At 48.2% G+C, this 16,965-nt stretch overlaps 1 protein-coding gene across 1 annotated transcript in view; it reads left to right on the top strand.

Annotated features, from left to right (window-relative positions):
- LOC115319050 overlaps nt 1-13,431 on the top strand; it is a 38,612-nt gene extending 25,181 nt beyond the window's left edge. Inside the window, exons 4-5 of the mRNA XM_029978822.4 lie at nt 1,466-1,746; nt 11,912-13,431. Coding sequence (XP_029834682.2) covers nt 1,466-1,746; nt 11,912-12,527 — 897 coding nt within the window. The 3' untranslated portion in view covers nt 12,528-13,431. The remainder of the gene's footprint in view (nt 1-1,465; nt 1,747-11,911) is intronic.
- Nucleotides 13,432-16,965: the final 3,534 nt, after the last annotated feature.

Below are 16,965 nucleotides of genomic sequence, written 5' to 3'. Positions count from 1 at the left end.
ACAAGCAAAACCTGAGAATGACGTAGTCATGCCTCTGACGTAGTGGCTCAATGTCGCCTGCTCCAGCTCCGTGGCATTTTGCGCCTCGCGCCGCACGCTAGAGTTGGCAGATTTCGGCGACTTGGCTCGCTTGAAGGTTTGCTGGCCAGTTTATTAAATATATAAACGGAATTAGATCGTAATATTTGACATGGGGTCTTCCTATATGATACTGAAGAGGGCCACATAGTTTTCTAGATATCAAAAATGAAGCGGAGTTGCCCTTTAAGTGTGACACTCTGCCGACGGTTTTCTAAGGAACTAAGTATGCTGGACAAATTATGACTTGCCGTCGACTATAGGTTCACTGGACCAAGTATCACTCGAATTGATACAGGTATTCCAGTCTGCATTCCGTCCGAAAAATATGGGGTTATCAAAACCAATTGTCACCGCTAGACTCATTGACCAGATTCTATGCTTAAGCTATGCTTCACTTCGTTCTGGGTGTATAGTATAGTACCTCATAAAATTGGTTCACAGGGCTGCAACTTTGCATGCCCTTGTTCTATATGGCTACAAGCACCACCTGCAGATATCACGCTTCAGATATCACGCTGAATATTTCTTCTGACACAACCTTACCTCCAAGACGGCACCATTTGCACAACTTAAGAACTCCGACAACTCTGGCGGAAACCCAGACAAGTCTGGCGATTCGGCTAGGGTGCCACTTCAGTAGACATCATTTCCTTTTGGCATTTTGATTGGCCGCGGTGGCACGGAATCTTCTTCCGCGCGGGAAAAATCGGTCCCGTACCGGTTGCTCTCGCCGTCGAATACTCCGTCAGCGGCGAGCCAATTTCGCTGACCAGCATCATGTTCCCCGTGGATCCGCTGCGGATCCGTAAGTGTGAACGAGCCACCACGTGGTCGACGCCACGGTGACAGGTTGATGACTGCGCTTAGCCTTTGATACACCACATGCGAAAAGAGGTGCCATGTAGCGTGCGTGTGATCAATTATCGAGTTTGCGCCACATTAAAAGGTTCCCGTAAGAGCCCTTCGCGTCTTTGATAAAGACTGTGCACTTACCTGGATAGACCGTTTCATTGGTTCAGCGACGAGTCTTGCGACATCGTTGCTAGCAATTCCTTTTCCACAATCTTGTCGCCATCTTTCTTTTCTCTTTTGTACCAAAGCTAAACAGATTCTTTGAATGCACCAATACATTGTCTTTAAATCGTGAAAACAGAGTTGAATGCCGATTTTCTGCGTCTACGAAAGCACGATTCCTCCAATATGGCGGCTTCGAATGTCATGATGATGGTAGCTTGCGGGTATTTTGCGTACGGCCAATTACGTTGGGCTTCGTGGCATTGGGCGAAGATCACATAGGCTGCCCGTCAATGAATCTCAATTGAAAATTCGCTTTCTTTTTGTGTACCACATGACTTTCATTTTTGCCGTGTACTCTCTTGTCCAGCCCCGGGAGACCGTCAACGGCGACGCACAGGTCCCGGCGAAGAAGTCCACAGGCCTATGGCAGGGTAGGCCACAGGACAACGCCTGCCCTGCCCATAGGCAGGGCAGGCGTTGGCCCTGGCTATTGGCAGGCCAACGCCTGCCCATAGCCAGAGCAGGCGTTGGCAGGGCAGGCGTTGCCAGCGCAGGCGTTGCCAGGGCAGGCGTTGGCGTCAGCCACACGGCGCACAAGCAAGGCACGCCGCCAGGGAAGGCTGAAGACGCAGCGGGCGACAAGATCAAGTGAGCCCCCCTCCGTTTCGTTCTGACTGTTGTTGCCGTCTTTAATCCTCCTGGGAATATAACTCGGCGGGGCGTATGACTCGGGGGTGCTACGAATCCGTGAACCAACCTCGCTCAATCGGCTAAAATACAAAATGTCGCAAAAAAAAAAGTTTTTTTTTTTTTTTTTTTTAATTTTGAAAATAAATTAGGCATCGCCGAACGCTCATTCTCCGGGGGCTCTATGGCATCAGAAACGGAAAACGGGCAAAGATGGGCTCAGGTTTCAGTTTTGGTTTCGAGCAGTTGAGTTTTTTGGCTTTATTAAACATATATGTGACTCTTTAGCAAAATATTCATTGGGTAGTCTCCTCGCACCATAATAAATCACCCAGCAAAAAAAAAAAAAAAAATGAAACTTGGGGGCGAGTCAGTGTCTCTTTAAGGGAAAAAATGAAAAAAGGGTATAACCCCCTCCCCCAAGGGAGTTCCACAACTGACTTGATCCTATAACGTTGTCTGCGGCATACCTCTTACACCATATAATATAATTTGTTCTTTTCCCAGCAGGATGCAAACGTTGTTTTTGGTGTTTTGCAACGGGCGCCAGCAGGAGGCAGTGGCGTCAAAGAGCCGATCTGTGATTGGAAAGATAATGGATGCACGCAAAGGCTAGCTACCTTTCTCTCTACCCACTGTCTCCTTCCAATCAGAGCGTGGTCTGCTCGTCGCTCAGGGTTGGGTGTTGGAACGCAGGACGTCGGCGTGCGGCGTTCGAAAGCCAGACCTTGCGCGGGGAGCAGACGACGTTCTTGCTCGTTGTGATTGGAGGGAGACAGGGAATAGAGACAAAGACAGTTAGCCTTTGCGTCTACCCACTATCCTTCCAATCAAAGCTCGGCGCTCTGAGGTCTTCACACGCTCTCCTCTCCTACTGTTTCTCCGTATAGCTGACGTTATGAGATTGCCTCAGTTCTGGAATTCTCGCGGAGGGGAGTATCAACTTCTTCTCCTCCTCAAGTCCGCCACCCTTCATTTGAAGCACTATTCAGTGCAGGGGTCTCAAACACGTGACCCACAGGCATCCGAGTTGTGCAAATGGCTTGCACAAGAAGAGCCTCATGTTGTCGATTCCTTCATTTCCTCTAAGTGTTGTTTCGTTTTCAGTTTTCTTCCCACCTGTTTCGTATGTTAATCTCCGGTACGACGATCTCACTACTAGGCTACAAGCACGTGTCTCTTGCTCAAGGACACACCTCGGATGCATAAACTTTTACGCAACAGGAGTAACTGTCTAATATTATGAGCTTGAGCCTCTAACCTTCGCTGCTGCATGCCCTAAGTTAAAATGATAAGTAGGTGGGCAAAAAAAAATCTGAGGTCACCTAAGCATTTCTTATTAGTTGTGAATGCGAAAGCATGTATCTGGAATTCAACGCCGCTGAGTGCTCCGGTGGCAGCGTGCCCGCTCCTCCGCGACGCGACATGGCTGAAAGCCGAGCGTAGAACACGTGAGGAGCGGGAACTTCCAGCTCCCCCTTCCCTCCCCCTCCTCCGGGCCTCCGGCTTTGCCTCCTGCCACGCCTGACACGTGACCCGAGAGGGGGGAAGAGAGGGGCTGCCAAGTGCGAACCACCCTCTCTCTCTTACGGGCAGCCGGGCCGCAGCGCCATGGAGAGGGCTTCTCTCTGGGGTGGCGTTCCTTGGAACTATGACGCACGGCAGCAAATGGGAATTTATGCCTCAATAGAGGGGAATTTAGGTGCCGTTTGGCGCGGCTTCAAAAGCTGATAACGCCCGTTCGCTCCATGAGATGGTTAGTGGTTTCGCATTAATAACACTCAACCGCGAGCCTTAATTCTTATAATGGTCCTAGAAATTGACAAAATAGCGAAAACTGTGGCATAATTTTTGTATTCTTTCTTATGACGTTGAACTCGATTCATTTACCAGTGAGGTGAACGACAGGGCAACGACGGTATATCCTCTTGGTCCATAAACCAGCACATTCTCGGAGCGGCGCCATTCTACTTTTTCTTGCCCCATCACATATTTATCAAAGAGTCACAAACTATTCAAAGCTAAATGTCACTTGCAAAATGGCGAGTTCAGAAGCAGCACTGACTATGAAGTCAATATTTTGGATATCTGGCGTACAAAGCTGCTCCGCAACCTGGACCTTCAGGGCTATATTTCTTTCCTCAAGATTTACCCCCCCCCCCCCCCCTTCCCCTACGTTGACCTTTGCTTTTCGGGTGTCAGAAGTTTGGCCGCCAAACTCCAATAAGTTTGAGACCCCTGATCTAAAGATGCTTTTCAAAACAATATTCTTCGGAGATGCTGCGGCGAAGCGCCATCTGGACGCTATTCTTCAAATCCGGTGTAACATTTACCATTATTTCAAGACACATGAGACTGGATGTGAAAAAACCTTGAAACAACTAAAAGTAGAAGACAGGGAAAGAAGTCAGCCAAACGACATCTCAAACTCAGCTAATAAGTTTACTCGGTAAATCTCTTATACACAGCCTTGAAACCTAAGTCGTCACCAGCCAACAAAACAAACGAAAAAAAACAACCTCTCTCCTATCTTTTTCACAAACTGTGCAGCCAGCTATGTACACATGTGCAAATTTATGACATACCATGACCTTGCGCGGTCACTCGAACAAAGCTGTAAACCCCCCGCCCCACCCCGCCCGGAACGACCTTGCTGGCCAAGCCCACCGAAGTTATAAGAAACGTCGGAGAACGAAAGGCACGTTACCTTTCACGCTATTTGTCATCTTCACACGGAAACCTAACGTCCTCGAAATTCTTGAACAACTACACAGACAAAATGCACGCGCACGCACACGCACGCTCACTCACGTGCACGCGCACACACACATACACACGCACGCACACACACACACACGCATACATACACACATACACACACGCACATACACACACGCACACATGCACATACACACGGCAAGAACCAAAAGAATTATAAACGCAGGAACGCCTTGGCACTGTCAACGAGGTATATGGCTCCCTGGCTTAACAGTTGCCTATTGATTTAATTCTAATGGTTTCTCTTACAACTCGTTTGACATCATTGACCTCTTTGTTTACCACTTCTGTCTCCGGCCACTGTGCCGCGAAGTTGTTGCATTCCTGTATATGTGTTGCTGTTTCAGAATTGGCCGCTTTGATTTTTATGTGTCTTTTGTGCTCAGTTTGTCTATTGTTCAAACTAGGGAGCCTTCATGTGCGCATTGCTAGGGTGATGCCACCCTTTGTAATACCACTCGCCGACAAACCAGCAGCCATTTTGGTCCTCGGCAATAATTCGTGGGCTTATAACGCTCCCGGAAACAAGCACCTTATCTCACAAGTTCGGAGCAGCGTTGTGGAACCTATGGAGGGAGGATTAGCATTTTCCCCCTCGGATGGGAGGACCGATGGACACAAAGGCCACTTTCCGGCGCACAGGAAAACAATGAGGAACAAAATGGCGGTGGACGAGGGTGTGGGAAAGGGAAACAGGCAGTTGGCATCACCCTATGCGAAGCGCACATGAAGGTACCCTACCCAGTTCAAACACCTGGAAGATGCAACAATACTTAGAAAACAAGCGAGCTGCTGATGATTCATGGTACTAAAACCCGAGACTCAGGAACACAGAAGGGGACGAACACAACACGACGTCTCGTTGTGTTGTGTTCGTCTCCTTCTGTGTTCCTAAGTCTCAGGTTTTAGTACCTGGAAGATTGCCTCAATAATATTTGTGGTTGTGTGGATATTTAGACAGCGTGTAGTTGGTGAGCCATTTCAAAGTTCCGACGAGTCACTCGCTGTAGATGAGAAATTTAGCCAGTGCAGTACAACCGCAGCCTGAGGTCTTCAAATAATAATTGGGCTGTAGGGATATTTATACAGCGTGTAGTTGGTCTGCCATTTAAAGTTGCGATGAGTCACACGCTGTAGATGAGCAATTTAGCCAGTGCAGTATAACCGCTAGCCTGGGGTCTTTAACGTGCACCACGCAGTAGTGATACACGACCGCACGCCGGTACGATGCTCATCCAGATCGAAACGGGCAGGGGTGGGGCTCGAACCCAGGATCCCTGTGTTCTGCAGCGCGAGCTTTCGCTCCACGCGCGTCGAGCTGGGTGTGCGCTTTAGCCCACTCGGCCACCGATCCCCCCGAGGTCTTTAACGTGCTCACGCAGTAGTGATACACGACCGCACGCCGGTACGATGCTCATCCAGATCGAAATGGGCAGGGGTGGGGCTCGAACCCAGGATCCCTGGGTTCTGCAGCGCAAGCTTTCGCTCCACGCGCATCGAGCTGGGTGTGCGCTTTAGCCCACTCGGCCACCGATCCCCCCGAGGTCTTTAACGTGCTCACGCAGTAGTGATACACGACCGCACGCCGGTACGATGCTCATCCAGATCGAAATGGGCAGGGGTGGGGATTACAGCCCGGATCCCTGGGTTCTGCAGCGCGAGCTTTCGCTCCACGGGCTCCGAGCTGGTGTGCGCTAGCCCACTCGGCCACCGATATCCCTAAGATTGCCCCACATACTTAAAGGGGCTATGCAACGATTTTTGTACTTTGCGCAAATACCGCTGAGGACGAATTCCTGACGCCAGTGAACTATGCAACACGCGATCGTTTTTCACCACGCGCAGTATCAGTCGCAGAAAAAGTTAAAGAAAAACTAGCAGCGTTCACCTCCTCAACTCGCAGCCAGAACAAGTGGCCACCTGATCTGGAGCCGATTATATGCCGCCAATGTTAATCGCAGCCACGCGCGTGGGTTGGCAAGCCACAGGACACGCGCTGAGTTCCAGACGTTGTATGCCTTGGCTATTGTCGTCATCGCAGTGATTGGACACGGGCCACTACCCGAATGCTTCTCGAGCTATCAATTATCACGAGCCCAAATCGAGTGCTCACGCAATGCTCGGGTCCAATCTATGAGCCGCATTCAAATATCGTCCCTGGAGGATGCTGCTACCACCAGGGTACGTCATCAAAATTTGGGAAGGAGAGATTGAAAGAAAACGCTCGCTTTTCTCCTTGAAATTACACCGCAACAAAGAGGTTTCTTGGCCAGTGGCGTTGCGTGCGAGTGTACTTGGGTTCCACTAGTGCCAGGAAGCTCATACAAAAAGAAACACGCTCAAAACGAATATCGTTGCACAGCCCCTTTAAACCCACACACTAAAGGTATCTCATACACGACTCCTCCCTCACAAGGTACAGATTTTCCTCTATGGGCTTTCTGTCACCCCTTCCTTTCTCTTTGAAATGAGGTAGGGTTGCCCAACTTGACAGCCCCATTGAACACCACATTTACACGTCAGGTCACGGTGTGTAATAAGTGTGTACATTGATGGCTGCAAAGTTTGTAGGATAGGAAAGAGAACAGTTTTTTAAGGCGAAAGCTGTATATGCTAAATTCTGATCGTAGATCCGAAGCGCTTTCCGAGATCCGCCAAGAAGGCCAAATTCCCTTCCGTGGGACCCGCTCCGAATCGACGAGTGGAAGATAGACTCGCATTTTTGGAGCGCCCCCCCCCCCCTCTCTCTCTCTCTCTCCCTCCCTCCCTCCCTCCCTGTCTCCCTCGGCCGTTCAAAATTGCAGCTGCTCAAACTTGACAAGCCGACCAACGCCTCAGCTGACTGACCTTTCCGACGACCAGTGACAACTGTCATTGCTTAGCTGCAAAAATAACACGCGACACCGGCCGGGCGAAATCGCATACGCACCACGGCGCTCATGTCACAAGTAACGAAGAAGACGTCTGTGTTCGGCACCGTCACATGCCTTTCGGCCGCCTCGAAGTGGCGAGGCACGCACAGCGATTGCCATCAGTGGACTTCAGATTTCTGGTACGACTTTAATAAAAACAGAGGTAACAAATCATTCTTGCACAGTCGTTGCCTAATCTGATCTTGCTTTATTGAACGAGCAAACGCCGGCGGCATGAACTGTAAAAAAGTAAAGAATCTGGCGGAAAAATTAACAGGCCTAACCGTGCGTCTGCCTCCGTCAGATTTTCTGCCATTCTTTTTCTCGCTCTTCCTCTCACGATCACAGATGCCAGCGCTTGCGATTTGCCACCGCTCCAGTCCCAACTTTGCATTCCTTATCTAGGCGAGGTAAAAGCGTTCGAGCCGTCACAATCCTGCGTAAACAACCGACGCATTCTAGCAGACTCAGCTTGATCGACTCGACGCCGTCGACGGCGCGGCCAGCGCCCGGTCAGCGCCCGGTCAGCCCACCGACCTCGTCCAACACCTGCTAGAAATAAGGGCATAACGCTCTTCTCGTGACGTCGCAAAGGAAGGCCATCGGGGGCGCGCGTCGAAGCGAAGGCAACGCGCGTGGATCGACCGTCGGAACGCGCTTTTCGGCACATACGTGTGTCTTATTAGCTAAAATGAAAGCTGCACACTGCAACGGGTCTAAGAAACACTTTATTACACGGGCGAAACATTACACTGCTAAATAATCGATGCGAAATGGCACGAGGTATGCGTAGAAGACGTCTATAGAAATATGTGATTGGTTTAAGTAGAAAATATTGAGTTGCGCAGTTATTGCTGTAGGAATGCGTATTTTATAAAGAAATATTTCGACAAAATGACGAGACACCCAGTGAGTGAACACAGCAATACAGATCAGTTAAAAATCGGGTAGACGTAGCCAACGCGGACACGGCTCGACAAGTGTCACTTACGATCATGTAAGCGATGTTATCGCGTGCAGTCACTGAATCAAAAATTAATGTAATTTCGATCGAATGACAATATGAGGTTGACAAATCAGCTTGTGACGCTCGTATAATCACTGAAAACAGCGATCTGATTAAATCCCGTATTATTTAATCAAAATGTATTAACTTTTCCGTGTGGCAGGGGTACTAAACTTACTATTTACAGTCAACTAATTTACTTCTCCCTATTGGCTCGAGCTGCCTAAGAGCAAAATATAACCTATTTTGTATACAATATTACTATTACCTTAATGCAGTTAAGATTCTAGTATAAACGCGGTAAAGGCGACAAAATAACATTAGTATAAATAAACACGTAAGCACATACAACGCACTTTCAATATTCACACAAACTTGTTATTTACCTTCCAGTAAAAACTAGAATATTACCACGCATATTTACAAATGTCGACGCAATAACAAACGGATAACGACGAAGAGCAAAATTCCCTTCTATCACGAAATTTTAAAAAAATCGACTGCAGCACTTTACTTGCGTCTTACATAAACAAGAAAGCCCGTAAATAAGTTGTTCCTCACTTGTCGATCGTATCCATACGTCCCACACGAATCACGATCCATCACGAAAACATTTGAAGACAAACTTTTAGAAGTCTCTCTCTGTCGAGAAAGAGGTCATCGACCAGTGTCATCGTTGACTAGTTGCCACACGTCACTCAAACCGTAGCAGGACTTGTTTCGGAAACCACGTAAATTCCGTAGTACCGTATTTGCACGAATATAACGCGAGTTTTTTTTTCTGGAATTACGTGCTCCAAAACGCACCTCGCGTTATATTCGGAATCGAGTTCAGTCACGAGGCGCGCGAGTCTGGAGAAAGCCGTTCCTCCTGCTCAATGCAGAGAGGTCCGGTGGGAAGAGAAGTGGGGGTGTGGAAGGGAATTTATTAGCTATCGGGCCCCGTGAAGGGCGAATAGAAAACATAAAAAAAGCATTTTTATCGCTTTTGTGTTCGTACAACGCGCGCACGCCGCAAAAACTCAGCGCGTGCGCCTCATGCGGGAATGCGGGCACTGGCCAATTCGAGCCAAGCCAAGCGAAGTCAACACAAGCCAAGCCAAGACCACCGACCAGGTTTACGCAATCCTGCGACACTTTATTTATGCAGAGGGACCAGCAGAACAAGAAGTGTGATCGTGTATCGGGTTCAGCAGTCTTTTTTTCTGCCTGCGCATTTTTTTAGTTTCTGCTCCAGAGTGGTCTGGTGTTTGTGTGTTGGCGCTTCTGCTTCGTGCCTTGTTTACATTGTGGGCTGCCGAGGAGCTCACTCCGAAGAAAAAGGAACTACCAGACAAGCGGTGCCGTGCTGCTGCTTATCTGCGTAGTCGCCAAGTGGATTGCAAACGAAAGGACCTGAGATGTCGGGATGAGTGCAGTCAAAACATAAACTGATATTTCTTCTATTTCCATCGACTTTTCACTTCTGCTATGCCCCCGAGTCTTCTATTTCCATCGTACTTTCAACCTTGGTAATGCGTTGTATATTACGTTTATATTATATATATAATAAATTGTACAAGACTGCGCTTTTAAAACGTGTATTAATGTCAGATAAACGTGCACGAACATTACCGCGCCGCTCGAGAGGAAACATTTTTTTTCACGCCGATATGCATCCATAGCAGAAATGTTCTCACGTAGTTGCGCCATGGCCTTCGTTCCTCCGACATTGTGACGTAACCACTCGGAGCGCTGCGGCCTTATTTTTAGAAGGTGTTGCCTCGTTGCGCATGAGCCACTGCCGATTTAAAGCAAATGACGTAGCGCGCTTTGTCAGCTTCCGCCAAGATTTCTGAAATCCCGCGGATCAAGTTCGGCGGGGTTGGAGGCGCTTCACGGAGCGGGCGCTGCCAGAGATCTACGAGCGGAAGATGGCCAAGTCGAGCCAGATCTGCGAGCAGAATTTGCGCTCTCCAAATGGAGCGCTTTTGGAGCGCTCGAGATCTGCCTGCAGAATTCACTATTACTTGTCCCATTGAGCGCAAAAGCGTCGTATAAGCCGATAAAAATACGATTGAACGGCACGCGTTGCTCAGTGGGCGACCCTACTTCTCCCATTCATTACCTTGACATTGTCATTGCGGGCGTCCTAGAAGACGTCCTCGACCTCTAGGAAGAGCTCACTTGTCACATTACGTCAAAAACTAACGGCGGCGTTGTTGTGCCCAAAAGATGGCCATAAAAATACGTCATCAAGCTTCATCAGCTTGATGTCATCTAGCGTCATCATACGTCATCAAGCTTCATCAGCTTGATGTCATCTAGCGTCATCATACGTCATCAGCGTGATGTAATGAGCGTCATCATATGCCATCAGCGTGATGCCGGAGTGCCGTGTGCAAAAGGTTCACTTCGGACTTCATCTGTGCTCTTTGTGTGCTTCGTGCGATGGACTGTGAGGCAACCGTGTCTACATCTACGGCCTCGACATCGGCAGCAGCGTCTACATCCACGGCAGCTTGCTCAGGCAATTGTGGCCGCCCACGCAATATACTGTAAAATTCTTTATTTTCGCGGGCTTTATTTTTCACGAATCGGTCAGACAAAATCGCAGCCACTAAATTTCGCGAATTCGTGAGTTGCTTTCTATTAATGATCGAAATTTTCGAGTGGCGTTAAAATTCGCAAATTTTCGCAATTCGCGAATTTTGCGAAAATTAAGGGCTCGCGAACATTGAGGGTTTTACAGTAGCCCCCTTAAGTGTCCCCCTCTAGGCGTTGTCCTCGACGTCGTCCTCTAGGCGTCATTTTCGTCGTCGTCCGAGAGGTCGTCCTTGATGTCGTTCTAGATCTCGTCCTAGACGCCATACTTGACGTCGATCTCTAGGACGTCGTCCTCGACGTCGTCCTATACGTCATCCTAAACCTTAATACGTGTAGAAACATTATTCGAAAACATTTCTCCCGCGGCACTATAATGCCTTTCGCCTTCCTACACGTAAGCAGTCTTAAGTGCACTCCTGTAATTTTTTGTGTGTTGTGTTGGTTGGAGACGACCTCGGTTTCAAGGATGTAATGAGAGGTTTACTGAATAAACCTATTAGGCTGAGTTTGAAACGTCGTCTGGCTGACTTCTTTCCCTGTGTCTTCTACCTTTATTTGTTTCAAGGCTTTTTTCACACCCAGTCTCTTGTGTTTTAACATAATGGTAAACTAACACCAGCTCGCCTGCACCCTCACCGCGTCTGTGTAACATGTAGTTATCATAGCAGCAGTCCCCCCAAGAAACGGTGGCGCGTCGAATGACAGGAGGCGGACCGTTAGGGACAGGGGGGTGCTGCTCGAGTAAGCAGCCTCCTTTAACAGTTTCGTAACTAAGTTCATCTAATAACGTTTGTATAATCCTGATACTGCCATTATATTGTCTTCGTGATTTTCTTTTTTCTAGGATAGAAAGTGCCAAAGGGAGCGGCGCAGGCAACCTGGTCGATGGTCGGGCCGCGGCGGTTCAGCACAGTCCCGTCCACTCCCAGCATCTCAGGGGCTCGAACGAACCAGGGACTTCTGCTTCGCCGTCCGGTGACCATGAGGCCAAGGAAAGCAAGATTCTCCCGCCACCTACTCCACCTGGGAGGGCTAACCACGGCATCACTGTTAAAAATCCAAAATCCCACAAATCCATGAACAGGGACATCAAAGAGAAGTCCGGTGCCGTCAAACAGGAAGCAGACGACGTGAATTCTCGGGACGTGAAGGCAGGCGGCAAGGGATCCCTCGATCCTCCACTCCGAATCGCTTCGTACGAGAGCATGAGGAACGGTTGGAATGCCGCCGATGATTCGGCGGGAATTGCATTAAGTATGCAAGGTTTGGGCCGCACGCAAATCATCTTGAATATGAACCTGGAAACTGGGGATCTGTGCGACAAAGACCTGAGGGAAAGATTGCTTCGGCTCTTACAGGCGGAACACGATTTCGTGGTTCAGCAACAAAAGAGCGAAGTATTGCGAATTGAGCTTTTAAGCAAGGAACTTTATTCCAACATGACCGACAACAAAATCTAGCGTGCGTGCAGCCTTCGGTGATTTTAGTGGTACCTACAAAAAGCACCCTTTACAGGTGCTTTTTTGTAGAGCCCTTGAAAATGGAAAAGTAACACTTTCTGCTCTCTCCTAGCATCTGTCAGGGGTTGCGCGGTACCACTTTTGAGCCAAGGCGCCGGTCGAGGGCCAGATTCAAGGGAGGCCAGGGGAGGGAGGGGGAGGGGGAGGGGGAGGGAGAGGAGGCATCGCCCTCTGAGCTTTAAAAAAAACATATTTTTTATGAAAAAAAAAGAAACGACAATACCAGCTTTCTGAGGAAGAAATGTTAAGTTTTTGGGGAATAGCCATCACTCGATGAACGAAATCGATCTCCTGCCCAAACTTTACCTATAAATGCGCCTCTGCGCCGGTCAATGACAATACAAAGTGCACACACCCGACGCTGTGATCGGCTGGCGCGCTTCCCTCTCTTTCTGCCAGCATCCCTTTCCTGGCTGCATGATGCCATTTTTGAGCGAAGGCGCTGGAGAGGAAAAACACCTCTCCAGCTATGAATTGCGTTATGTTTATGCACTATACGGGCGCTTAAGTGGTGCAGATTCCTAGAAAGGAAAAGAAAATAAAAACGCGAATTGACTTTTTGGCTTATTTCGAAGTCTTTGCTTACGTCCGCCCGAAAGCACAATCTGTCACACCGTTACAGGCAGCACCGACCGGATTAATAATCAGTTTTTTGCAGGTTTATTTTTTTATATCGTAAGTGTGTTGTTTTACGAGGCTGCTTGTGTGTGAGGAGAGCCAATAACGTACCATCATTAAACAATTTTCATTTTTTATGGCTACAGATTACTACATTGTATTCATAGAACATTACTTTTTTATACAACGGATCCCCAAAAAGCAATAAAAAAATTTTTTCGTGTAATGTGCCATATCTATAGATTTTTTTTTGTGCATGGCATAGTAATGTGCGAGGGCAGGGGAGGGGGCTTCCGCCTAGTTAGGCATTTTCATTGCCTTTTGCTACAGCCCCGCCCAGATAACTACATTTGTTTGTGTTTGTTGTCTGAATAAATGATGATATGAAAGCGCTAAAACTAGACCTATAAATGTTGTGCCTTTAAAAGAAGTAATTTTGCGGTGGGTATTTCTCCCTGGTGAAAAGTATACTATAAGATTACTTCACGCTAAAAGTAATAGACTTTTCGGAAAATCACAGGAGACCTCGCGGTTTCATGGATTTTAATCGTGGCGCATGAAATTGGTTGTTTGTTTCCATCTGCACGATCCAGGCGACTTGGACACTTTCTGCATCCTGGAAACATTTTTATAATGATTGGGAGTTAAAAACAGTATATGAAATAATAAAGAAGGAAACAAAGTCTATTTTTACAGCACAGCTGTATATGACTCGTCGGTCGGGTTTTTTTCGTGTCCGTCGACAGAACAGTAGTCGACAGAAAACCATCGCGCGCTGCTTATCACCATTTGCGCGCGCCTTATCTCTTGTCATGTGGTTTTGACACTTGTTTCGATAAGAAAACCACAATACGTTTCAAAATTACGTGATACATGATAAGCACATAGCGCATGCGGTTTTCGGTGAAAATTGCGGTTGCATAAGCTGCCGCGGCAACGGCAGAATACGAAGTGTGGAGTGACGTCACTAGCTCTGCTAAGAATGCGAAGCTCGTCTCGCTCCGCGCATGCGTTTCTCGGTAAAGATTGTGGTTGCATAAGCTGCCGTGGCAACGGCAGTGTAAGAAGTTTTTCATAGATGAAAAAGTTTTAGTACAGTGCATTTACTTTTCTTTCGTTAAAGATTTGGTATAGACGCTTTTGCTGTTTACAAACATTAACTGCCGCTTGCATCCCAAGCGAATTCCGGTCGCACCGTCTCTGCAAGCCTGTTAAGCTTGCTTATGTCACCAGTGCTAGAAAGTAGAAATGCTACATGACAATAAAGTTGTCGATATATATTCACGGTCATGCGAGGCTCAAGAGACTTGGGTGTAGTTTTGATTCTACTTATAGCTGGGATGAGCACTGTCGGTCTCCTGGCTAGAGAGGCTATTCCAACCCCGTCGGCCGTTGCGAGTTCACGGGCGCCCGGCCATCCCGAGCGACCATCCTTGGTGTTGAGAACCTCAAGCCGACTCTGACGCAATTGCGGTCGGGCCAGAATCTGGAATGCCGACGTTTGGGTTGAAGGGAATCGCATTATGGACCAACTCAAATGCAGTTGCTTCGGGTAGCTTACGACTGAGAACAGTCTAAGCTGGCCGCCCGGGGATCAGTGCAAAGGCAAATGCGCCAAGAGTCTCATGACCGAGAATGTTATGAGCTGGCCGCCCGGGTGTCGGTACAAAAGCAGACACGCCGGGAGTCTCAAGACCGCGAACGGCGTGAGCTGGGCGCCCGGGTTTCGATGCGAAAGCAGACACACCGGGAGTCTCATGACGGAGAGTGTTGTGAGCTGGCCGCCCGAGTGTCGATGCAAACCCCGCTTCAAAAACCCGCAGACCTGTAGGATTGTGAAACCTGTGCATCGCACAGGAATTTTGTGAGTGTATGGGTCCCCGCGTAGTGCCTGCAGGTCTGTGGGTCCCTATGGGTCCCTACGTAGTTTGTGTGGGTGTGGGATCCTATGGGGTCCCCGCATGGTCTGTGTGGGTCCCTATAGGTCTCCGCATAGCCTGATGGACCCGGAGACCCACAGAACCATGGAGACCATGTAGGTGACGCACACGGTTTCATAATCCTACGATCTGTGGGCAATCTGTGTGGGGCTTGCGGGAAATGGATGCCTGACTACCATATCTGATTGAACCTTTGCCACAAACCGGCCGGTCTTGTTTTTATTTATTCCTTTTGTGGACGCCTGTTCCGTTGTCTAAGATCATTGATCTCCTCGCCTAAGGTCTTGTCGACCCTGGTGGTGGCCTGAGCTGCTATCGCTTCTGGGTGGAGCGCTTGTCCATTAAGTTTTTTGATTTGGCACTCTGAAAAACATGTAATGGCGAGATATTCAAAGGAAGAGAAAGGCTTAAACATTCTATGTCCAGCTCGTTTAAGCCTGATCTCTACCCGAAAGCCCGCTTGGTCACAGCAGGCCAAACGACCAAGGTCGTTTTAGCTGCTATAAAGTGTGCAACTCGGGAGCAATTTTGGATTCATTGCTGATTATAAGCTTTTGTAATTAGCTAAAGAACGCAACTATTGAAACTAGCATTAATGAGCAGGCGAGCTGGTGATTGATCACGGTTACAGTTACCGCGAGACAAGGGGAAACAGAAAAAGGATACAACTACAGCGAAGTCTTGAAACACAGCTGCAGCTGTGTTTTGTGATCGGTGGCCGAGTGGGCTAGCGCACACCATCTCGGAGCATGTGAGCCGAAAGCTGGCGCTGCAGAACCCACAAATCCTGGGTTTAATCCCCACCCCTGCCCGTTTCGATCCGGATGAGTATCGTACCGCCATGCGGTCGTGTATCACTACTGCGTCGTGCACGTTAAAGACTCCAGAGTAGCAGTTGTGCCGCACTGGCTAAATTTCTCATCTACAGCTGGAAGACAAGTTACCTGTTGAGGCAGACTAAATTCTAGGTTGTATAAACATACTTTTTTTAGTCTGTTTTTCCCCTCGTCTTGGGGTTACTTTAACCACAACTATTGACCTGGTCGTGGCATTGTATGTGCCACGACCAGGCAGGCCTATTGCTGATATGATTGTATATCGCAAATAGAAGCTGCTCTATGGAGAGCGGCAAATCGCGAGCACCGGCATTGGTGGTCCAGAGTGGCAGCTAGGATGTCAAAGAGGGCAAACGAAAGGCAGAGAAAGAAAGCAGATGCAAGGTGAGACGTGTTCGTTTTGCCATAACGAGCACTGCATTTGTATAACTACTTGTCAGCTTCGTTTTTTTTTAATACAATATGCCTTTTGCCGGTGGTTTTCGCAATAATTAAGCAGAAGTGTGTGAGACAATGACGTTGCAAGTGATATATATCACCGGCTTTTTCTGTTTATGAAGCTACCACCCGCAATTTTAGCTCACCGGGAACACTAAAGTCGGCTTCTGTGCCCTGCCGTCCCGTCCCCAAGCGGCCGAAATGCACGGGAAGACGCTGGACGTTTTTTCATATATCAAACCCGTTTATAACGAACAGCAGGAAAGGCTACAATCAGCTTGGGAGAAGAGCGTGTTGGTTTAAGTCATGGATGAAGAAAGAATAAAAATGATGTGGTTTTGTTCCTGTTTTATATTGTTTTATTCTTTCTTCATCCATGGCTACAATCAGTTCGATATAGCTAGTAATTCGATATAGCAGAGCACATTTACAACGAACTTCCAAGATGCGTTCGTTGTAAGGCGAGAGCTTCTTTGTCACCTCTTCGCTTCCGCCTTGTAACAACGCGCTGTAAAGGTTTTTTTGTTTTTTTTCGCGGGCCTGCAG

Source organism: Ixodes scapularis, unplaced genomic scaffold (assembly GCF_016920785.2).
Source record: "Ixodes scapularis isolate PalLabHiFi unplaced genomic scaffold, ASM1692078v2 PGA_scaffold12__126_contigs__length_90152505, whole genome shotgun sequence".
In the NCBI taxonomy this organism is placed as follows: Eukaryota; Metazoa; Arthropoda; class Arachnida; order Ixodida; family Ixodidae; genus Ixodes; species Ixodes scapularis.
This window is presented reverse-complemented; position numbering and strand designations above follow the sequence as displayed.